Consider the following 25,525-nt stretch of genomic DNA (forward strand, 5'->3'; position numbering starts at 1 on the left):
TAGCAGATAGTCCCCAATGCAACTCTTGTGAATTCACTCAGAGCACAACAAAACAGGTCAGTTTTCCCCGCTATGACGTTAAGGGTGCGAAGCGCGCGTGACAAATTTATATAAAGAGAGAGAGAAGTTAACACAGTGGGCTTTAATAGTGATGATAAATTAAATCCAATGATTACTAATGAAAGTTATCATTTATCAATTATTTGTCAGGTAAGGCCAAATACTAAGTAATTAAAAATCAAGCAAAGCATCTGCTGTATTATTTCAAAGTAAGAATCCTAATCATCTAAACAGGCTTCTATAATAATTAGAAGCTAACAACCTAGTGTTTACTTTTATCTCAATGTATAAAATAAATAGCACAAGAGGGTAGGTGATAAATAAAGAAGTAAAACCAACCAAGTCCAATAATAATTGAATTGTATTGTTCAGCATTGATCTATTTATATTAAAATGAATCTACCACCCATTTCGCTAAGGTGTTTAGTCATGGAGAAGAAAGGGCAAAGAAACTCCATAACACACATCTTTTAAAACATTAGAACGTTAAGTAAAGTAGTAGGTACATATTTGGTACACAGTTACAACAGGTAACCTATAAAAGGCAAATGATTACATTACATTATAATAAAATATAAGAATACTTAACTTCAGTAAGGTCCGCTGTGTTTGCTCTGGGCTGTCGATACAAGACTGTCCCCTCTCTGTCGAGGTAGGGTACTTTTATAACACTGCCATCGCAAACAAGGCGGATATCGACTATCACATGATCTTAATATTAATCATTATTTATTTTAGGTTTGTTGACAAAAGGTATGTTGACACACCCAATTTACAATAATAAAATCAGTGACATTGATGGTCTACGTATTAATAATTTACAATAATAATAAGCGACTTAAATTGTCAGTTTACACAACATTATTATTTCACATAATAGCTATTGCCAACTGTATGTTGACAATAGCTTAGTATAATGTCACTCTTAGTACATTGACAGTATTTAATTTACAATGAATAATTAGTTACCAGTATTGACAATTCACATAATATTATTTATCGTATTGTCACATTCCTAGATATTAAATTGGACAACAATTAAGAATATTTTTATATTCTTAATTGTTGTTGTGTTCACTATTAAATCATAATCCTTCGGGCTGGGTAACATTGACGTTGATATCCTGTCGCGGGATAACGATTCTGTTTAAATTATTACTACAAATATTTATTGTAGACTCCAAGTTTATGATTGGGTCAATTTTAGCATAATAATTTGGATATATTTTTATCCTGATATGACACGCGCGTCAGCGGCGCCTTGCTGAGCAGGCTGGTGCGCCCCACCGGTACCCACAGCAGCGGCGGCCTGCGTCTCCGACCCACGTATCCATCCGGGACTAGAAACCTGACTTGCCCTAAAACATCCGGGCTATGCAGCGCCCCTCTTATTACTTTAAAAATATATGTAACAAGTGCTAGTTCCCGCCTAACTCTCAGCTCATTGTACCCGACCATACCTAAAACAAATAACGTAGGATACATTAAGGGGTAGAACGGGTATACCCCATACAGCTTCAGGTAGAGGAACCTAGCAAATTTGTTTTGCACCCGCTCCAACATGAGTCTATATTTAGTCTCATGCGGAGACCAAATGACTGCGTTCCCTTCCAACTGACTCCTAACTAACGCATTATACAGTGCGACCACAGCGTTCATGTTGGTAAAGCCACCGACGGTACGAAGTAAGAAACCTAAATTTCTATAAGCTTTCTTGCAGCATTTCACAATATGCGTACGAAACGTTAGCTCCTTATTCAAATTAACCCCTAAGTCCCTAACTTCGGATACTCGAAGCATTGGCACCCCGTCAACCTTATACTCGTAATGGACAGGGGAGTGCGCCTTAGAAAAGGTGATCACTGCACATTTTGAGTGATTAAAGTCCAAAATGTTGTCCTTGCTCCATTTGACTACTCTGTCTATATCCTGTTGCAGCCTCACACAGTCACTCGTGTCGCGTATATCCAGAGATAGCTTGAGATCGTCCGCGAACAACAAACACTTAGCGTCCTTGACGACTTGTGGCAGGTCGTTAATCATCAAAATAAATTGCAGGGGTCCTAGGTTACTGCCTGCTGAGTTGTGTGGTTTCTCTTGCCGCATTTCCAGCAACATACTTGTGGGTCATAGTTGGCCTGTATTGGTTTTCTTTCAGTCTTGTGGTCCTCAGGCTTCGGGGCTCCGGAAGGTGTTCCTGTTGGGGTCGGCGGGTTTTCTTTCCGTTGATACGTGGGTCTTCTTGCTGTCTCTTTGAACCGTTCTGTGTTTATTTTTTCGTAATCTCCCGCTAACTGTATTAGTTCTTCGGTTGTACTGAAGTCTTTTCGTTTTATATAGTATTGGTAGTTTGGCTTCATGTTATCGTAGATTCTTTCTAGTTGTTGTTCTGGGGTTAGTTTTCCGTATCTCCTTAACAGCGTTTGCATGTCGGTTAGGTACTGTACGAAATTTTCCCGTAATTGCTGTCTCCTATTAATGATTGTTTCTAAAAGGTTTTTCTCATAGTTTCTAGGGTAATAAAATAATTTGAAGTTGTCTGTAAAGTCCTCCCAAGTTCTCCATCCTTGGCTATTATTTCTGTACCATAATGAGGCTTTGCCTGTTAGACATCTCGGTATTACATGAATAATTTTGTTTTTATTGACACCTAAAGTTTCGGCGAGTTCTTCTATTCGCTCTAGGAATTCGACCGCGTCGCCTGTCGTATCGAACTGTATTTTCCATCGGGAAATGGCTTTGTCAAACTCCTTTGTTTCGTTTTCGTTGGAAATTGTCTTATTTTGTATTGTTTTGTCTTCCTCTTTGATTATATGGGCTAGCTGTTTGCGTAAGTCGTCAACCGTACTTGTTATCGCAACCTGTATATTTCTCTTTTCTAACTCCTCATTCAATTCTTGTTTATTTAGGGTATAAATCCAAGCCGTGGGCATTGCCGTATTGGGTTGATTTATTTATTATATTTGTCGGAGAACAGGAGGATGGCTGATAATTATTATTCATCTTTAGCCGACATCAGAAGGTAGTAATTAATAAGTAGGTACTTTAATCCATGTTCTTTACAAATAGTTCTCAGTAACGTATCGCACATGGAATCCATCAACGTAACACAACCAGATCACCCTAACCTAACCCTACCTATGGTCGCCTCCAACCACCCCTCACAGCGACCCCTCACCTCACTCTAAACTAGCTAACCTAAGCTAAACACTACATCGTGTGATTAGGGCGCAATTGCTATTGCAACCTCTCAATCAAGTCACGACCTACTCCGTTATCTAATCATCTCAAGGTAATCAATCACAACTTCATGAACGCTCTTAAAAGGATCATTGCATCGACTCTCTTACGATCTAAACCAGATCTTATAATTGACTTCTCATTACTAATTCAGAATATCGCAATAGCTCTACCTTCTCCACTCTGTGCACATCTGCATACAGAACACCATAGCATCGTGCGCCACACGCGCCACGACTACTATATCCACCCAAATAAGCGATCACAACAGAAACCAGGTAGAATGTAAGCTATTCGATCTCATGGGCAACTCATTGTCTAATCCATTTCAACATTACACGAGAGTCATCAATGATTCTTTACCAACCGGGTTATACGATTCTAAAGCGGGTACCTACTATCAAAGTTAACTTCAAGTTACTATCACACTAAACTATCACATCAAACTAATCATTAGCTCAACTGCCGGTATATCTCCAATTACACTCTAAATCACTAGCGTCTGCAGAAATAACCTTAACGGATGTCCTTATAATAATCTATCCACTGAGCCAAACGTTAACTCACGAATTACTCTAATATTCACCAATAATTAGTATTCCATATTCGTCAAACAACTACGCGAACATTATTAATAGTGCTTTGCAAACAAAGTCACTATGTCATATGGATGGCACTAGATGTTACGATTTAACACAATGTACTTTAGCATCGAACAATTACTGTTCTAACTATATCACAATCACCGAATTAAATATCACGATTAAGAAACTACCTACCTATCTCAAAGAATAATAATTAGCTAAGCTATAATCTGATACTTAATTAATTTAACGCGAGAGAAAATTGTGAACGACAACAAAATTCGTGCGTGTCAAAGTCCAACTCTGACAACTAAAATAAAGATGGCTACCTTCCGTAGAGTAAAGCTCATACGTTTCTTTTCACGGAGTGTACATACAGTAAGAACTCTTTCAATATCGACCCTCCAATACGGCCATTCTGACATGCGACCGTCCTCGGGCGCTAGTATGTATCAAGCACAAACATTTTATAAACGTCAGAACATCCGCTCGTTCATCCTGACAATCAGCACAAGCACACAAACCACATATTCTAAAGCATGCATATCACAACCATTACAAATAAAACAAGCATGACACAACTAAAGCATAGCCCAACTTTATCCATAGTAGCAACTTCTAAAACACACTGCACCATTTGCCATAATAGACTCACCGCTCATAATTATGTCTCATAAAACCCGAACTCCAGCAGTACCCCGCTACTGATCCTATCACCTGTTCCAAATACCCACCACACTATACACCAAGCTAACTCCCCTCAGCTGAAACGGCCACGCCGCCGTCCATCCATCATCGGAACAGCCACCTCGCCGTTTATATCATCTAAATGGCCACCTCGCCTTTTAGACAACTCCCTTTTTTTCAAAACAGCCACCTCGCCGTTTATTATCTAAATGGCCACCTCGCCTTTTAGACAACTCCCTTTTTTTTCAAAACAGCCACCTCGCCGTTTATTATCTAAATGGCCACCTCGCCTTTTAGATAACCCCCTTTTTTTCAAAACAGCCACCTCGCCGTTTATCATCTAAATGGCCACCTCGCCGTTTAGACAACCCATTTTTATAAATCAAATACTCTTTAACGTCGCAATAGCACTTTTCCAAAAGCAATTCACTAAGCTCTTCCTTATACACATCCAAACTCATCCTTTTGAGGTCAATCGGCAGCTTATTGTTCATTTTTTTTTACAGCCATAGCGCAAATGCTTTTCATGCATGTACCACTGTGACATTCTGAAATGCATAGCTCGTTCGTGCATCCAACCGACCCACTCATCTTTACCTCATAATCTCGTTGGAAATATTTTTGACATCTCCTAATAAATACGCCCATATCCTCTATGCTCATACATCACAGTGGAAGGACCCCCCACGCATACACAAATTCGTCCAATTCAGCACACACACCTAATGTGCACCCTCAAATTAGAGTTCCTGTCGCAAATTATTCCCAAAAACTTTAACTCATCAACCCTCTCCATCGTCGCATGATCATGAACTGCATCATTTTAGTTTTATTTAAGCGCACTTCCAAGTCATTATTACTAATTCAATTAATTATCCTCCAAAGCGCCGTTCAATTCCCATTCCTACATTCCTTCAACATTATTCTATCATCTGCAAACAATACACAACGAACAATGGTCGCTATCGTAATGTCACCAATACAAGTTACAAAAAGAAAACAAATATTCCGGCGAATTTAAAAACCTCCTCCGTTTTTGAAGTCAGTTCAAACGGAAGGATTCTAATACACCACACATACCATACACTCTGAGGTACCCCCCGCTTATCACATTCCAGTGGAGATTCGTACACCCTTTGGTATTATTTTTTATTCTAGCAATCCCAGCGCACATTTTCAGTCCATTCAAATACGACTCTATCCATTCATAAGCTCTTCTTGCAACACCATATCCATCTAATTTATCCAATAATATTTTATGATTCACAAAGTCAAAAGCCTTAGTCACATCCAGAAAAATAATAGCAATAGGTACCCTGTCATTCAGGCTATCATTATCTATTCCACTTAAACAGAAACAATCCTCGACAGTGGAGCTGTCATTGCAAAAACCAAATCGTTCATCCACGAGCACACCATTGGCATCGAATTTTTTTTTTTGAGACGTTTCACCATTACCTTTCCAATCATTCCCGCTAATATTGGCACCAATGTTATAGGACGGTGCCACATCAATCGCCTTTTTTTTGAACACGGGCTACAGGAATGGTAACTATAGAAATTTTTAAGTTGCTAGGGAAAACCCTTTATTCAAACGACTAATTCACTATGTCTGCAAATACACTGCATAGGCGAATAGCGCACTCCTCTACAGAGCCAGTCCTCATCTCATCTTAGCCCAGCTTCAGTGTCACTCGGTGACTCTATTATACCAAAAATCCCTTCAGTCAACCATACCGTTTTATTATTACAATTATCCACTTTCACCTTCTTAGAGGGTAAACACAGCACATAGAAAAGTTATACAACATCATGAAAGGAATCAAATGCCTCGCCGACGCTTTCCGAATATTCGAAAATGTAAGAGACAAGATAAATTTCATGAATAAAATTATTTCGTACTATCCCCGTTGTAGTCCCTCCCATATTAAGACCATGCAGACCTATATCGCACTTTTTTTTCAACCCTTGCTGCCAATGCCCAAGTAGCATCATGATCTGAGAGTGCTAGATAGTCAATCTCAGCAGCTGAAAACATCAGACCACTAGCTATTAAATTAGTTGAAAACCGTGCTGGGACATCACACTCCCAATGCTATAACCATTTAGTAAGGAAACCAAGTAGTTTGGAACCCTCGTAGCCTTAGCTCCAAGCTTACGCAATTCACCATCACCACCATACCACATAACTCCAACAACTGACAGTCAAAATTGTAAATTAACTAAACTTAACTATTTTGAATAAATGATTCGAGTTTGAGTTTAACTCCATTAAATCACGGCCACTTTCACCACTCCTTAGCGCATCTCTACACAAAATAATCCTTCTTTCTTTCTCTTTTTATTCAAAACACACAAAAGTAAATCAAGCTTTTCAAGAAAGACCACGTGTGGGTATTAAAATTGAAAACATGTCTTGCACAAATAAATAAATAAAAAAAAAAAAAATCTTGTAACTTTTTTTTTTTTTTTTTAAACAAAGCTAGTGTTGCAATGATTTTCAAAAATGTGGGCATAAATCGTGTATCCCACTTCTGATGTCGGAGAACAGGAGGATGGCTGATAATTATTATTCATCTTTAGCCGACATCAGAAGGTAGTAATTAATAAGTAGGTACTTTAATCCATGTTCTTTACAAATAGTTCTCAGTAACGTATCGCACATGGAATCCATCAACGTAACACAACCAGATCACCCTAACCTAACCCTACCTATGGTCGCCTCCAACCACCCCTCACAGCGACCCCTCACCTCACTCTAAACTAGCTAACCTAAGCTAAACACTACATCGTGTGATTAGGGCGCAATTGCTATTGCAACCTCTCAATCAAGTCACGACCTACTCCGTTATCTAATCATCTCAAGGTAATCAATCACAACTTCATGAACGCTCTTAAAAGGATCATTGCATCGACTCTCTTACGATCTAAACCAGATCTTATAATTGACTTCTCATTACTAATTCAGAATATCGCAATAGCTCTACCTTCTCCACTCTGTGCACATCTGCATACAGAACACCATAGCATCGTGCGCCACACGCGCCACGACTACTATATCCACCCAAATAAGCGATCACAACAGAAACCAGGTAGAATGTAAGCTATTCGATCTCATGGGCAACTCATTGTCTAATCCATTTCAACATTACACGAGAGTCATCAATGATTCTTTACCAACCGGGTTATACGATTCTAAAGCGGGTACCTACTATCAAAGTTAACTTCAAGTTACTATCACACTAAACTATCACATCAAACTAATCATTAGCTCAACTGCCGGTATATCTCCAATTACACTCTAAATCACTAGCGTCTGCAGAAATAACCTTAACGGATGTCCTTATAATAATCTATCCACTGAGCCAAACGTTAACTCACGAATTACTCTAATATTCACCAATAATTAGTATTCCATATTCGTCAAACAACTACGCGAACATTATTAATAGTGCTTTGCAAACAAAGTCACTATGTCATATGGATGGCACTAGATGTTACGATTTAACACAATGTACTTTAGCATCGAACAATTACTGTTCTAACTATATCACAATCACCGAATTAAATATCACGATTAAGAAACTACCTACCTATCTCAAAGAATAATAATTAGCTAAGCTATAATCTGATACTTAATTAATTTAACGCGAGAGAAAATTGTGAACGACAACAAAATTCGTGCGTGTCAAAGTCCAACTCTGACAACTAAAATAAAGATGGCTACCTTCCGTAGAGTAAAGCTCATACGTTTCTTTTCACGGAGTGTACATACAGTAAGAACTCTTTCAATATCGACCCTCCAATATATTTATATATTATTTATTATTATATTGATTTTTTTTTTTTCGCCGGTAATCGGTTTATCTTATTATTATTATTTTTTTTAGACGGATTTTGATTTTCATTTGTTAGTCTTTTTTTTGTATTTTGGTTAACTGTGATTACTTGCAAAATCTGAGTCCCGGTTGGTCTGAATGACTTTGGTCCCTATGCGTTCCCCTTTGATCCCCTCGTGAGGTCGCGTTTCGACGTGAGTTCTTTGGTTATTGTGTATGTATCTCGAGTGTGCTTTGTCTTTTGTTTTGACGATGGGATGCTTACCCTTTGGCTTAATAGCTAAGAGTTAGCATCCATTTCGCGTTGTTCTTTATTCGTGTACTTAAAGTTTTCTTAGATATAACCGGATCAGATATTTGCACTCACAGTCGACACGAGGGTAACCGCACCGACTTACCTGCGAGGACTCGTATCTGTTTTGTTTTTCAACACCGCGGGTGTGTCTCTTATTCAATGTGGTGTGTTTTGCTATTGTGCGCGGGTCAGATATTCACTCTCCCATGCGAGCAGCGAGGGTAATCGCACCGCCTGTGAGGGTTTGTATCTGTAATATTTCGTAAAAATACGGTCTTGTGTTTGTGTGTGTTACACGCGGGTCAGATATTCACTCTCCCATGCGAGCAGCGAGGGTAATCGCACCGCCTGTTAGGGTTTGTATCTGTAATATTTCGTAAAAATATACGGGTGTAACAAAATCGTCAGGTTCCCTATGTCTTCGGTACGGATTTTTTTTTTTTTTTTTTTTTTTTTTTTTTTTTAATTTTATTTTACTTTTAACGGACGCGGCGTTTCTTTACGCGGCGTGGAACCCGGACGGTGGGTTATTTACGTGGGCGCCAATGTAACGTAGCAAGGAGGTTGGGGTTGGCAACGTCCTTACTACGTACATGAGATAGGAATTATACCTGACTTCGACTGATCGGGAGGTCTTTAAAGCAAACACGAATCGCACACAAAAACATAATCATTTATTTACTTCTAATTGTTAAGATTACCTTTTACAACAGTTAATCTACATGACCGCTTTTATTCGGCTACTAAGGAATGATGATTTATATAATTCTACAACATACAATTCTATATACGGAGGGAAGGTTTCTTAAACACGGACATCGGTACGCGGGTACCGGCGGCGGGTCTATAACGCGGATCGCGTCGCGGACGGCGGAGGGGAGCGAGACGCGCTGGGGGGAACGGACGGTAGCTGCGGCCGGCAGGCTGAAGGCCTGGACGGTGCTGGATGCTACCGGAGTCTCTCAACCTCTTCACCCTGGCCGAGCAGCGAGAAATCACACCGGCCGCCGTGGGCGAAGGCGCTGAGAGACTGTCCTGGACTCGTGGACGTTGCCCTATTTATAGTCTGGGGGGCGTGGCCTACTCGGTGGTGTGATCGCTCGGCGGCGGTCGGCGGCGGTCGGTGGTGTGTTCGGTCGCGGCGCCTCCGAGATGCTTCCCCAGCGCGTTGTTCCCAGGCTGCCTGTGACTTCCTCGTCACAAAGATAAGCGAGAGATAACAGTCTATTAATGTTCTGGAAATTCGTTTTGTCGTCTTTACAAAATATTCTAGTCTAAATTATTAAACTGTACAGATTTTATTATATTTGTCCTCGAACCTCGAACAATAATTTTAAATCTGTGTTGAATATGCTCGTAGGTGAATTACAACAGGTAGGTGTTATGGTAGCATTTGAAATTACTGTTAATTAGTGTACACCCCATAAGATAAGACCAAAAGTATCTAAGAGAACACTATCATCTATCTTTTTATTTAAAAAAATCTTTATCCTGTAATCATTTGAACCATGAATAAAATATGTCCAAAAATAAATCCGTAATTGTAATATTATGTTACAATTGGAAGCAAAAATAAATTTAGACAAAAAAATGTACATGAGGATTTAGAGTTTTGAAATTCCCGTTAGAACAGTTTGATTTTCTGGGATACAAAGTATCCTATGATTGGAGGACAGACCAACAAACAAATAAACAAACCAATAAACCAACAGTGATACATATTTAATATTATAATGTAAATTTTTGTATTGGTACACATTTATTACCAACACTTATTATTAATGTTATCCTAGTAATCATGTATTATTTCCTGATGATGTACCTAAGTGCTGTGTAAGTTGTTCTGTTATAATAACTTAGTGATATAAGTGTTCTGTTAGCTACCTTGATGTATCATATTTATGGAGTACCTATCTGTTATTAAATGTTTTAGTCAATGTTACTACAGCAAACACATAAATGAATCAGTAAAACTAAATAAAAACAGACATCTAATGTCGACTAGTGTTGTATTATTTACCTGTACCTACTATACTATACTTTCGAAATTGTAGACGAGTGACTTGATATATATTATATCAAGGACACTTTGCCACCGCTACAGCTCTGCCCACCGCTGTCGTCGAGACCATGGCTTATAATACCAGTTCTAGGTAATTTTTATACTATGTTATGGTGCATGGAAATAGAAAAAAAATTAATCAACTATCATGTAAATGAGTAAAATTTATTCATTGGCTTTGACATGGTTTTACAAAAATATGCTTTGCTAGAGACTCTTCTTTTATTCTATGATGCTTCCAGCTTCCTGGCAGTAAACTCCCTTATTTCGTAACGAACGGACGTGTATAAATCGCAAACCTGGCACGGTATTCCGATTCCACCACAATGGTAGTTGCGGACCCCTCCAGTGAGTATGATTATTAAAATAAATTTAAATGATTTTTTTCAATAATAATATTGCAGACAAAAAATAGTATGTTTGAACGAAGTTATATGGTTCGAATGGTCATATTTCATTTCCCATATAAATTTTTAATAGCCTCATAGCCTACTATGGGACTCGGGTCAGTCAGGGAACAAATTACCTGTGGTGTGTTACATATTTCGTAATTATTTTACGATCGAAGTCTTTTTTTAGTCCATTATGACCACTTTGCTCGAAATGTCCAGCCGACAGCAGTTATATCCGACTATAGCCATTGAAAGTAAATATCAAAAATAATATTAAAAGCGAGGAATAAACCATTGGACCTTATTGTTTTAATTATTATTTGCTTTTGTTTCTCTCAAGCAAATGATGATGCGGACTCGGAGTCCAAAACATGCGGAAAGATCCTGGTAGTATTATCCTGGATACTTGTCATCGCGACTATGCCGTTCTCACTCTTCGTATGCTTTAAGGTATGCTTCGTATAAAACAAGTAAACTTATAAGTACATTTGCTCTGCGAAATGAAATATATGGAACAAATTTACGCTTTGGTAAGCAGCAACTTATTTTTAAAGCCTTTTGTTGTAGACCTTTTTCGTGTCGAATGAAAAGTATGGCATTAACTTTCGAGTAGCATAGAATTCCTTAATCTCTCTTTCAATAACCTCATAATGGTCCCATTTTGGACGCTTTGCGATGATGAATAAAATTAATATCGTCTCATGCTATAAATTTTTAATTTTATTACTGCGAAAAGCTTAAATCGTACGGTATACGATTTTATTTTCCTAAAGCGAAATGCTCCAGGGAATTGCGCCAAATTTTTGATTCCAATTGAATATAAAGTAACAAAAACTAAGTAGGTATCTACGGATTATTATTTATTGTAATTTGTAATATTTATGACCCCATTATACAATTTGTTTATTATACCTACTCAATAAGCTGTAAGTAAACTCAACGAATTTTTAGATCACTAGTTTATTACATTATACTTAGGTTTTAAATCAAATAAAATCATTTATTTGGTTATTGTTAAGAAATAAAAATGTGTGTAGGTAGGTACCTTATGCTAAAAATGTATTTTAGATTACTATACCTATAGTAACCAACAAGCTGTGGTAGAGTTTAATTGTGCTTACACTAAGAGCTTACATAAAATAAATGATTTTAACTTTTCTATTTTGCAAGGCTATTTTCAGCCATCAGCTGAATTTAAATTGTGCTTTAATATTGTTTATGATATTATGTATGTTATTATAATCCGTGAGCTTTTAAAGAGAAATTTAAACATTTCCCACGCGATTTTTAAAACCTAATCCACGCAGACCAAGTCGCGGGCATCATCTAGTATACACATATATACATCTAGGCATACCAATATGTACTTACAACAAGAATTCATAAGTAGGTCGCAGTCACATTACCCTCCGGCAAAACTTTTAACAGAGATGTAGAGTCAAATAACTCTGGTTTATGGATTGCGAGTGTTATATTTTATACAAAATTTGGAATTTAATTCAACGAAGTCGTGAGTAAAAGCCTGTGGTAAAAGCTATCATAAATATTTACCAGGTCCCTTAGCTCCACCGGATAGCAGTCTTCCCAAACGAAATCTATTCTAATAATCTATTTAGGCTTTATTTACCACTAGCGACCCGCCCCGGCTTCGCATGGGTGCAACGTAGATACTAATGTGGTGTCATTGAGGTGTCATTGCCTCGGAAACTCTCAAATGAGAGGATTTCCGACCTAATTCACATTTTTTCAATTTTTCTAGGTACGTTACTTTTATTACGGAACAGTTATGAGCAAGAATAACTTTCCATTAAACAAAAAAAATCGTCTCGCGTAAAAGTTCCAAATTTTGTATAAAATATAACACTCGCAATCCATAAACCAGAGTTATTTGACTCTACATCTCTGTTAAAAGTTTTGCCGGAGGGTAATGTGACTACGACCTACTTATGAATTCTTGTTGTAAGTACATATTGGTATGCCTAGATGTATATATGTGTATACTAGATGATGCCCGCGACTTGGTCTGCGTGGATTAGGTTTTAAAAATCGCGTGGGAAATGTTTAAATTTCTCTTGAAAAGCTCACGGATTATAATAACATACATAATATCATAAACAATATTAAAGCACAATTTAAATTCAGCTGATGGCTGAAAATAGCCTTGCAAAATAGAAAAGTTAAAATCATTTATTTTATGTAAGCTCTTAGTGTAAGCACAATTAAACTCTACCACAGCTTGTTGGTTACTATAGGTATAGTAATCTAAAATACATTTTTAGCATAAGGTACCTACCTACACACATTTTTATTTCTTAACAATAACCAAATAAATGATTTTATTTGATTTAAAACCTAAGTATAATGTAATAAACTAGTGATCTAAAAATTCGTTGAGTTTACTTACAGCTTATTGAGTAGGTATAATAAACAAATTGTATAATGGGGCCATAAATATTACAAATTACAATAAATAATAATCCGTAGATACCTACTTAGTTTTTGTTACTTTATATTCAATTGGAATCAAAAATTTGGCGCAATTCCCTGGAGCATTTCGCTTTAGGAAAATAAAATCGTATACCGTACGATTTAAGCTTTTCGCAGTAATAAAATTAAAATTTATAGCATGAGACGATATTAATTTTATTCATCATCGCAAAGCGTCCAAAATGGGACCATTATGAGGTTATTGAAAGAGAGATTAAGGAATTCTATGCTACTCGAAAGTTAATGCCATACTTTTCATTCGACACGAAAAAGGTCTACAACAAAAGGCTTTAAAAATAAGTTGCTGCTTACCAAAGCGTAAATTTGTTCCATATATTTCATTTCGCAGAGCAAATGTACTTATAAGTTTACTTGTTTTATACGAAGCATACCTTAAAGCATACGAAGAGTGAGAACGGCATAGTCGCGATGACAAGTATCCAGGATAATACTACCAGGATCTTTCCGCATGTTTTGGACTCCGAGTCCGCATCATCATTTGCTTGAGAGAAACAAAAGCAAATAATAATTAAAACAATAAGGTCCAATGGTTTATTCCTCGCTTTTAATATTATTTTTGATATTTACTTCCAATGGCTATAGTCGGATATAACTGCTGTCGGCTGGACATTTCGAGCAAAGTGGTCATAATGGACTAAAAAAAGACTTCGATCGTAAAATAATTACGAAATATGTAACACACCACAGGTAATTTGTTGACGACTGACCCGAGTCCCATAGTAGGCTATGAGGCTATTACAAATTTATATGGGAAATGAAATATGACCATTCGAACCATATAACTTCGTTCAAACATACTATTTTTTGTCTGCAATATTATTATTGAAAAAAATCATTTAAATTTATTTTAATAATCATACTCACTGGAGGGTTCCGCAACTACCATTGTGGTGGAATCGGAATACCGTGCCAGGTTTGCGATTTATACACGTCCGTTCGTTACGAAATAAGGGAGTTTACTGCCAGGAAGCTGGAAGCATCATAGAATAAAAGAAGAGTCTCTAGCGAAGCATATTTTTGTAAAACCATGTCAAAGCCAATGAATAAATTTTACTCATTTACATGATAGTTGATTAATTTTTTTTCTATTTCCATGCACCATAACATAGTATAAAAATTACCTAGAACTGGTATTATAAGCCATGGTCTCGACGACAGCGGTGGGCAGAGCTGTAGCGGTGGCAAAGGCGGGGCGATTAGGTACAATACAAAACCCTTGCAAAATACCAGAGTGAACTAGTATAATATTATGACTTATTTCAATTTGCTGGCAGCGCGTGCGATCCAACTAGTACTTACTTACCAAACTAATTTTTAGTGAACTAAGTACTATTGTTTCTCACGCTTTTGAATCGGTGATTTTTTTTATAATTATTTAGAAACAAAATCATTTTTTATTTTTCCAATTTAATTCTATATTTCTTTATAAACAGTGGGAAAATTGTGCTGCTGCGAGAAGACAACCATTATTTCACGCTATATGGTGCTGCCCTGTCACAGTGAACTAGCACTTATGGATGTAGGAAGTAATAATTCTCTAGCTCTACCGCAGGATGGCACTACATCACTGCCCCGCTCTCGCTGTCGCTCCCTCCCCGTCCACCGCTTTTGTCGAAACCACGGCCTTACATTATTAATGTAAGTTGTAGGTACATAGCTCGCGTAATTCCATTGGGAATTCCGCGCGAATAGACAGCTTTATTTAATTAAAAAGAATAAACAAACTTCATACGTGCTTACTTAGCAGATCATTTACCCTTCCTATTTGTACTTATCACAAATATAATACTAAGACTTATATATTCACAATAAACATCAAAAAAGTAAAAAAAGATGGTGTAAGTTATTGAGTTTTATTTTTAGTATTTCATACCTACTGGAACTGGATGATAAACACTGGAAAACTTGTGGAGTTACCACAGCGTCTGGCTGTCTCAGACGTTTTATTAAGAAAATAAATTATTCAGAAAATATAGAAAAGTTTTGAAAACAAAGATATTTGCATTTTTAAAATCATTATAATATGAGAATTATAATTTTGGTTTACGGTGAGAAGTTTTTTATTATGGGATTCTGGAAAAGGTCTCAAAACTTACAATTGAAAATGTACATAATCTATATTAAAAATTTATCCGATTTAGTTCTGAGAGTAGAGTTTATCGTAAATTAATAATTACTACTAGGCACAATCTATTAATGACATACATTTTTTAATAACATGCGAAATAGTTAGGTATTTAAATAAAACATATTTGCTGTAAATGCAGATGAGAATTTAAATAGGTAGTTCATGGGTAGTTCTTAATTTAATAAGAAAAAGTTTTATAATATATCCACGAAAATGTTAGGTATATTTTTGGTTATGTAAATAATATTGCGCCAGAAATTTCTGTTTATTAAATAAGTAAATAAATAAAAATATGTTTAACTCAATTAAACTTTTATAAGTATTTTGAATCGTCAGATGCATCTAAGTATAACTATTACTTATTCTTTGACCTGTTTCGATTGTGATCCGCCCCATGCCAACGCGGAGTTTGGGCAAGTGATAACACCCTTATCTTCTTGGAAGGAACAATAGACCAAGTTTTACGTTCGAAAATACTAGGTATTTAAGCATATTCTGCACCAGAGTATTGTAATAGAATGCTGAAACTGAGTAGGTACCTACTTAATAACCTTTTGTGAATTCTCCCTAAGCTGGATATTGACTTGTAACATTTTGGTGTAATGTACCTATGTACTTATCGAGTTTTTGTAACTCAAATCAAAAACTGACTTGTAATGTTAGTTTGAATAAGTCCTGCAAATTGCTATTGCGCTGGAACCATGTCTCATTAATATCGAAATGACGTCATTTGACGTGTATTTATGTAAAAATATACCATCAGCTCGAAACTTCAGTCTAGTGCTGACGTCACTAAAATAGCGGCCACGCGCATTAGCAATTTGCGGGACTTACAATGTATCTCGCGGCAAGCGCCGCGTGCTCCACTCGACTGTCTCGACTCGAATTCAATTTGAGCGTTATGGTCTAAGAGTCAGCACGTGCCAGGCCTTCCTTATTTTATAAAAGCTGAAAGTTCGCTGAAAACTAATTATCTAAAATCGGATATAAGATAATTAATTTTAAATAATTAATTATGGATCATGGTGGTTTTGAGAGATAACAGGTAATAAATCTCACGTCGAAGTAGGTATAAAGTCTAATTTTTTACATTTCCTTTAGAAATCACGTCATGCATTGCCAGACACTTAGTATGGTTACAACCCACAGCCATTTTATACTTTGACGTAGGTAAGATTTTTACACCTTTACTACCTGTTATCCCCCAAAGCCACCATGATTCAAACAAACATCCGAAAAAAACGTTCCTCCTATTGTTGGGGACAGTACGCAGAGAAACTTTCAGCTTTTATAAAATAAGGAAGGTCTGGCACGCACTGGCTCTTAGGCCATAAGCTTAAATAGGAAATTTATAATGTGTGTTATTGCGATTATCACAGTGTTATAATGACGATTTCCGTGTTAGCCACGCTGTTATGGATACTGGCTATTTATCTATAGGTGTGGTCCATTCTTGACCTCGATAAACCTGGTTGTTATAAAATCGATGGACCTAATGACATCAAAGCTATATATCCACACAACTAGCATTATAACAGAGGTTGAAGTGTTTGTTTTTCGCAGCTAAACTATATTTACCTAGTAAGGTATTATTATTAAAACGTGTTTTAATGTAGTGCAAATTTCTTATAGGTAGGTCCAGTTATCCAAAACTATGGCAGAATCATTACCTACCAAATGACTGGAAAAATAGGAAATATATATTTTACCGGAAATATTTTACCGGAATTTTTATGCTAGGAACTGTATAAAAATCCGGGCCGATTTAAGCAGTGTGTATCTTTCCTAGGATTTATATACAACTAGCTGATTCCCGCGACTTCGTCCGATTTTTAAAAAACCCGTGGGAACTCTTTGATTTTCCGGGATAAAAAGTAGCCTATGACACTCTCCAAGTCTTTATCTATACCCATGCAAAAATCACGTCAATCCGTTGCACCGTTGCGACGTGATTGAAGGACAAACCAACAAACAAACACTTTCGCATTTATACTGAGGGTAAGTACTGATAAGGGTACTGATTCCTGAATCTTCTTCTTCTAGTGCCATCTACTATCGAAGATTTACAATCATAAAGGCTAACTGGATTTTGTTCACCGCTTGTCCTTAACATTGACCTTGTACCATGTTGAACCACTGCACTGGTGAAAGTTCTTCTGTCAGGATGTTCGTCTACGCCAGCGTTTCCCATTTGCCGGGTCGCGAGCCGGTACCGGACCATCAAAATAAAATCCCGGGTCGCAACATTCCTGCATTGTTTTAAAGAAATTACCAACTATCGATAATATTACCATTAATAAATGTGTATTATTTTACCTAATGAAACCAGCTTGGGTCAATAAATGTTAAGTGGGTCACGAAGGGGCAGTGTGAAAATTTTGTAGTAAAGGATTTTTTAAGATTTGGAGACCCCCTAGACCAGATACCCGAGGCCGACCGCTCCTCGCGCCATCCTAAATAATTCGCCACTGGGTATAGATACCTACCCTTATTTTACGACTGTATACGTAATTTATAACCCCGGCATGATATCGCGGGTAATTTACGCCGGGTTCCAGTGATCCATTATTTATCATTATTATTTATTTATTATTTAATTAGTACGGCCATAAAGCCAATTACACTAATTAAACTACGAGTACAAACTAACATAAACATACTTACAAAAATTGTTAAAATTATGAATTTGAAAATTAACCTTTGATGTTAATAATAATTTTTAATACAAAAATGGTTTAGATGATATTTTCGATTTGTAATTTTTATGTTCTAGAATAAGTTTGGTATTTTTAATTATAAATTTTAAAAAGCAAAATTATAAATTTTCACAGAAGTGCAAGATCTGACCCATGAGGTCAGCCCATTTGTCAGCAAATATGTCACAGCGAGGGGACTCCTTCAGCAGCGTGTTGAGCGCAGCCAAAGTGCGCGGTATGGGTGACCTGGAACGCGCTACCGTGCGACTAAACGGACTTACGAAAAATTTGGAGCGGTGGCGGAGATAGCTAGATAGATCCATAAAATACGAATAAAGGAATATGGGTCATTGCATTTTTATCATTCGATTTTAGAAAAGTTTCCAACTATTCCTTATCTCCCTTTATTATGACGCAGTTTTATCTGCCCCTAGAGTGTTTTTCTTAGAGATCCTGAATGAAGCGAGTCTACGAGGCCAAATAGAGCATAGGGGGAGGTGGCGAGAGACGCGAACCAGTAACCTCCACAACGAACCATAGTGAGATGAAGGTAGAGTAGATGAAGCTGAATGAAGGGGTGAAGAAACGAGTTTTCTGGTGTAGGCCATCTTTAATCATTATCATCACCATCATCTCACCATCATTATTACCATCATTACCAATAACATATAATCATTATTAAAATCATGATCATCATAATCGTGATTATGGTTATGGTGAGTATCATCAATCATCATCATAATCATCACGAGTATCAGTTCATCTGATTTATTTTTATACATTTCCTAGGAGCATTTAGAAATAATACAGGGCAAGATAAAAGGCGAAGACCAGTGTTTCCCAAACATTGTTCTGCCATGGCCCGGTAATTTTCACACTGCCCCTTCGTGACCCACTTAACATTTATTGACCCAAGCTGGTTTCATTAGGTAAAATAATACACATTTATTAATGGTAATATTATCGATAGTTGGTAATTTCTTTAAAACAATGCAGGAATGTTGCGACCCGGGATTTTATTTTGATGGTCCGGTACCGGCTCGCGACCCGGCAAATGGGAAACGCTGGCGTAGACGAACATCCTGACAGAAGAACTTTCACCAGTGCAGTGGTTCAACATGGTACAAGGTCAATGTTAAGGACAAGCGGTGAACAAAATCCAGTTAGCCTTTATGATTGTAAATCTTCGATAGTAGATGGCACTAGAAGAAGAAGATTCAGGAATCAGTACCCTTATCAGTACTTACCCTCAGTATAAATGCGAAAGTGTTTGTTTGTTGGTTTGTCCTTCAATCACGTCGCAACGGTGCAACGGATTGACGTGATTTTTGCATGGGTATAGATAAAGACTTGGAGAGTGTCATAGGCTACTTTTTATCCCGGAAAATCAAAGAGTTCCCACGGGTTTTTTAAAAATCGGACGAAGTCGCGGGAATCAGCTAGTTGTATATAAATCCTAGGAAAGATACACACTGCTTAAATCGGCCCGGATTTTTATACAGTTCCTAGCATAAAAATTCCGGTAAAATATTTCCGGTAAAATATATATTTCCTATTTTTCCAGTCATTTGGTAGGTAATGATTCTGCCATAGTTTTGGATAACTGGACCTACCTATAAGAAATTTGCACTACATTAAAACACGTTTTAATAATAATACCTTACTAGGTAAATATAGTTTAGCTGCGAAAAACAAACACTTCAACCTCTGTTATAATGCTAGTTGTGTGGATATATAGCTTTGATGTCATTAGGTCCATCGATTTTATAACAACCAGGTTTATCGAGGTCAAGAATGGACCACACCTATAGATAAATAGCCAGTATCCATAACAGCGTGGCTAACACGGAAATCGTCATTATAACACTGTGATAATCGCAATAACACACATTATAAATTTCCTATTTAAGCTTATGGCCTAAGAGCCAGTGCGTGCCAGACCTTCCTTATTTTATAAAAGCTGAAAGTTTCTCTGCGTACTGTCCCCAACAATAGGAGGAACGTTTTTTCGGATGTTTGTTTGAATCATGGTGGCTTTGGGGGATAACAGGTAGTAAAGGTGTAAAAAATCTTACCTACGTCAAAGTATAAAATGGCTGTGGGTTGTAACCATACTAAGTGTCTGGCAATGCATGACGTGATTTCTAAAGGAAATGTAAAAAATTAGACTTTATACCTACTTCGACGTGAGATTTATTACCTGTTATCTCTCAAAACCACCATGATCCATAATTAATTATTTAAAATTAATTATCTTATATCCGATTTTAGATAATTAGTTTTCAGCGAACTTTCAGCTTTTATAAAATAAGGAAGGCCTGGCACGTGCTGACTCTTAGACCATAACGCTCAAATTGAATTCGAGTCGAGACAGTCGAGTGGAGCACGCGGCGCTTGCCGCGAGATACATTGTAAGTCCCGCAAATTGCTAATGCGCGTGGCCGCTATTTTAGTGACGTCAGCACTAGACTGAAGTTTCGAGCTGATGGTATATTTTTACATAAATACACGTCAAATGACGTCATTTCGATATTAATGAGACATGGTTCCAGCGCAATAGCAATTTGCAGGACTTATTCAAACTAACATTACAAGTCAGTTTTTGATTTGAGTTACAAAAACTCGATAAGTACATAGGTACATTACACCAAAATGTTACAAGTCAATATCCAGCTTAGGGAGAATTCACAAAAGGTTATTAAGTAGGTACCTACTCAGTTTCAGCATTCTATTACAATACTCTGGTGCAGAATATGCTTAAATACCTAGTATTTTCGAACGTAAAACTTGGTCTATTGTTCCTTCCAAGAAGATAAGGGTGTTATCACTTGCCCAAACTCCGCGTTGGCATGGGGCGGATCACAATCGAAACAGGTCAAAGAATAAGTAATAGTTATACTTAGATGCATCTGACGATTCAAAATACTTATAAAAGTTTAATTGAGTTAAACATATTTTTATATATTTACTTATTTAATAAACAGAAATTTCTGGCGCAATATTATTTACATAACCAAAAATATACCTAACATTTTCGTGGATGTATTATAAAACTTTTTCTTATTAAATTAAGAACTACCCATGAACTACCTATTTAAATTCTCATCTGCATTTACAGCAAATATGTTTTATTTAAATACCTAACTATTTCGCATGTTATTAAAAAATGTATGTCATTAATAGATTGTGCCTAGTAGTAATTATTAATTTACGATAAACTCTACTCTCAGAACTAAATCGGATAAATTTTTAATATAGATTATGTACATTTTCAATTGTAAGTTTTGAGACCTTTTCCAGAATCCCATAATAAAAAACTTCTCACCGTAAACCAAAATTATAATTCTCATATTATAATGATTTTAAAAATGCAAATATCTTTGTTTTCAAAACTTTTCTATATTTTCTGAATAATTTATTTTCTTAATAAAACGTCTGAGACAGCCAGACGCTGTGGTAACTCCACAAGTTTTCCAGTGTTTATCATCCAGTTCCAGTAGGTATGAAATACTAAAAATAAAACTCAATAACTTACACCATCTTTTTTACTTTTTTGATGTTTATTGTGAATATATAAGTCTTAGTATTATATTTGTGATAAGTACAAATAGGAAGGGTAAATGATCTGCTAAGTAAGCACGTATGAAGTTTGTTTATTCTTTTTAATTAAATAAAGCTGTCTATTCGCGCGGAATTCCCAATGGAATTACGCGAGCTATGTACCTACAACTTACATTAATAATGTAAGGCCGTGGTTTCGACAAAAGCGGTGGACGGGGAGGGAGCGACAGCGAGAGCGGGGCAGTGATGTAGTGCCATCCTGCGGTAGAGCTAGAGAATTATTACTTCCTACATCCATAAGTGCTAGTTCACTGTGACAGGGCAGCACCATATAGCGTGAAATAATGGTTGTCTTCTCGCAGCAGCACAATTTTCCCACTGTTTATAAAGAAATATAGAATTAAATTGGAAAAATAAAAAATGATTTTGTTTCTAAATAATTATAAAAAAAATCACCGATTCAAAAGCGTGAGAAACAATAGTACTTAGTTCACTAAAAATTAGTTTGGTAAGTAAGTACTAGTTGGATCGCACGCGCTGCCAGCAAATTGAAATAAGTCATAATATTATACTAGTTCACTCTGGTATTTTGCAAGGGTTTTGTATTGTACCTAATCGCCCCGCCTTTGCCACCGCTACAGCTCTGCCCACCGCTGTCGTCGAGACCATGGCTTATAATACCAGTTCTAGGTAATTTTTATACTATGTTATGGTGCATGGAAATAGAAAAAAAATTAATCAACTATCATGTAAATGAGTAAAATTTATTCATTGGCTTTGACATGGTTTTACAAAAATATGCTTCGCTAGAGACTCTTCTTTTATTCTATGATGCTTCCAGCTTCCTGGCAGTAAACTCCAGGCCCTGTCAACTGAGGCCCATAAAAGATGCATCAGTCCATTTCTTTCGCACTTTCTATTCCTCTTTCGAAATCCACAGGACTATCTCGCTCCACTCACACAGTATTAAAGGCACATGTACATACAGCACACCTATGATATTTTTGCTTAAATCTTATTGGTCGGTGATTAGATCCAATCGGCTTTCATTACATAGAATTTCGAAATAAAAACATGTCGGTTTTGAGAGATTTTATAACCTAACCTAAAAAACTCAATTTTTCTAGTCCTTAATCCATTGCGAGAGTTTAAACCTTGAAGTGTGCTGCAGTTATAACAGGATATTCATTTTATATTTCTATTTTCAGTTTTTTATGTTTTTGTTTTAATTGAGAGATATAGTGATGTGCTCTTTAAACTTGCCTGCCTAATTTAGGCTTAGTAATAATTGTTAGTGTTTCTAAATACCTAGTATCCTTTTTATCTGATATGAGGCAGTGTAGTGTACCTAAGTGTAAAAGCACCCTACATTTACACGCCGTACCTTTTACCGACACAACTAGATGGAAAGCATGGTTGATTAACTGTACATATTTGCGTAAGTACTCCCTTAGGCAATTAAAAAATGTCAGGATTTGCGAATCCCATTTCTTACCTCGGTATATCGTAAATAATAGATTGACAAAAGATTCAATTCCCACGCTGAATTTGCATATTACACAGTCTTCTAAAAACCCTGGTATAGTACATTTTAAAATTGACAAATTTCTAGAGATATCCCCTTTACAGACTGGTAAACCCCTCGATGTTAACATAGTCGATATCCCATCGACTTCACAAACAGACAAACAAAGTAGGAATGAGCAAGCTTCTGTTATTTCAAGTCCTATATTTTAGAGCCAACAACTTCTATTACTCATTAGTCTCAACCACTGAGTCTTAAATATATCATATATATGATGTCCCACATTTACTGAAATGTTTCCACAATAATTTTCAGAAGAAGGACTTGCTCATCGGGAGTCAGCGTGCTCAGTGGGACTACATCGAGAAGCTGTTTGCTGTTGATGGTGTGGCAGGTGTTGGATGGTCTACCAAATTAACAGACAAGCATGTGAAACCAAATTGATATGACAAGTTGAAGGCAAGTAACTGAACATTTGTTTTGTAACAATAGCTTTGTGATAAAGTCCTTGCCATGGAAAAAATCCAATAAAACTATGGTGCGCAGACCTTAGTTATTGGTACTAAAACTTCTTGTTTTCGTGGTGTCTATGTTATCACGTTTTTGAAAGCACTGTCTCTGAAACTATGGGTTGTAGACCCTGTTGTTGGTCAATTTTAAGTTTCAGCTTACAAAAATCTCTTCACGTGATCACATAGACACCATAAAAACAAGAAGTACCAATAACCAGGGTCGGCGCCCAATAGTGTCGAAGATAATTATGAGCATACTAGGTGATGCCAGAGACTGCGTGGATTTTCATTTTTCAAAATCCCGCGGGAACTCTTTGATTTTCCGGGATAAAAAGCAGCCTATATGTTAATTCAGGGTATAATCTATCTCCATTCCAAATTTCATCCAAATCCGTTCAGCTGTTTTTTGTGATTGAGTAACAAACATCCAAACATCCACACTACTAATATTATAAATGTGAAAGTGTGTCTGTCTGTCTGTCTGCTAGCTTTTCACGGCTCAACCGTTCAACCGATTTTGACGAAATTTGGTACAGAGATAGCTTGCATCCCGGGGAAGGACATAGGCTACTTTTTATCCCGGAAAATTGAAGAGTTTCCACAGGATTCTTAAAAACCTAAATCCACGCGTACGAAGTCACGGGCATCGGCTAGTTTATAATATTAACATTAGGATTAGGATAATTAGGTTTAGGATAGTATAATTATGAGCATAAAAGATAATTTTTTGAACAAAAATTTGAATCCTAATGAATTTCCAAACTACTCATTTAAATTCTTTAATTATATTTTAAACCCAATGTGGCTGATTCCGTTGTACACAATCTCTTAACTTAACTAAAATGACACGTCTAAATATATTGCTATCCCTTTCATAATGTTACTTGCGGAAAAGGGTGGCACTAGATTTAGACCTGTTAATTTAGTTTAGTTTAGAGATTGTGTACAAGAGAATCGGCCTCAATGTGGCTAATTCCGTTGTACACGATCTCTAAACTAAACTAAAATGGCACGTCTAAATCTATTGCTATCCCTTTCATAATGTTGCTTGCGGAAAAGGATAGCACTAGATTTAGACCTGTTAATTTAGTTTAGTTTAGAGATTGTGTACAAGAGAATCGGCCCCAATGTCTACTTTAAATCTAAATTGCATTATCAAATTTAGTTTATTAACATAATTATCTATAAAAAATAACTATGCATTACAGGTGAAACTTGCTGCGCAAGTCTTCAGCAGAGATGTGGCCCACAGCTTAAGAATACAGATGAACACTTATCGTCAACTACAACTGGAACATGGTTATTGTCTATTCTTAATAAAGTTTTTATATTTTGATAAATTTGATTTTTTTTTGAAAAACTAAATTCCTTAATAAATTATTAGTAGGATTACCGATAAATACTGAAAATCGGTAATTAATAGCGAAACCGTTAAA

The 25,525-nt window shown here is 36.6% G+C and overlaps 1 protein-coding gene and 1 long non-coding RNA gene across 2 annotated transcripts; one reads left to right on the forward strand and one right to left on the reverse strand.

Moving 5' to 3' along the window:
• Positions 1–1,263: 1,263 nt before the first annotated feature.
• Positions 1,264–2,103, reverse strand: LOC117995946 (uncharacterized). The gene has a single exon (XM_034983961.2). It carries the CDS (start codon positions 2,101–2,103, stop codon positions 1,264–1,266), a length of 840 nt encoding a protein of 279 aa, XP_034839852.2.
• A 21,096-nt stretch (positions 2,104–23,199) lies between these two features.
• On the forward strand, positions 23,200–25,434 carry LOC138404595 (uncharacterized). Its single transcript, XR_011238484.1, has 3 exons — positions 23,200–23,490; positions 23,893–24,036; positions 25,298–25,434. It is a non-coding gene; the product is annotated as an uncharacterized lncRNA (long non-coding RNA).
• The last annotated feature ends 91 nt before the right edge of the window (positions 25,435–25,525 follow it).

The sequence above is a fragment of the Maniola hyperantus genome, unplaced genomic scaffold (genome assembly GCF_902806685.2).
Source record: "Maniola hyperantus unplaced genomic scaffold, iAphHyp1.2, whole genome shotgun sequence".
NCBI lineage: Eukaryota > Metazoa > Arthropoda > Insecta > Lepidoptera > Nymphalidae > Maniola > Maniola hyperantus.

Excerpts from the sequence above, each read along its gene's own strand:
- LOC117995946 (XM_034983961.2), bottom strand. The coding sequence starts at position 2,103 with ATGATTAACGACCTGCCACAAGTCGTCAAGGACGCTAAGTGTTTGTTG.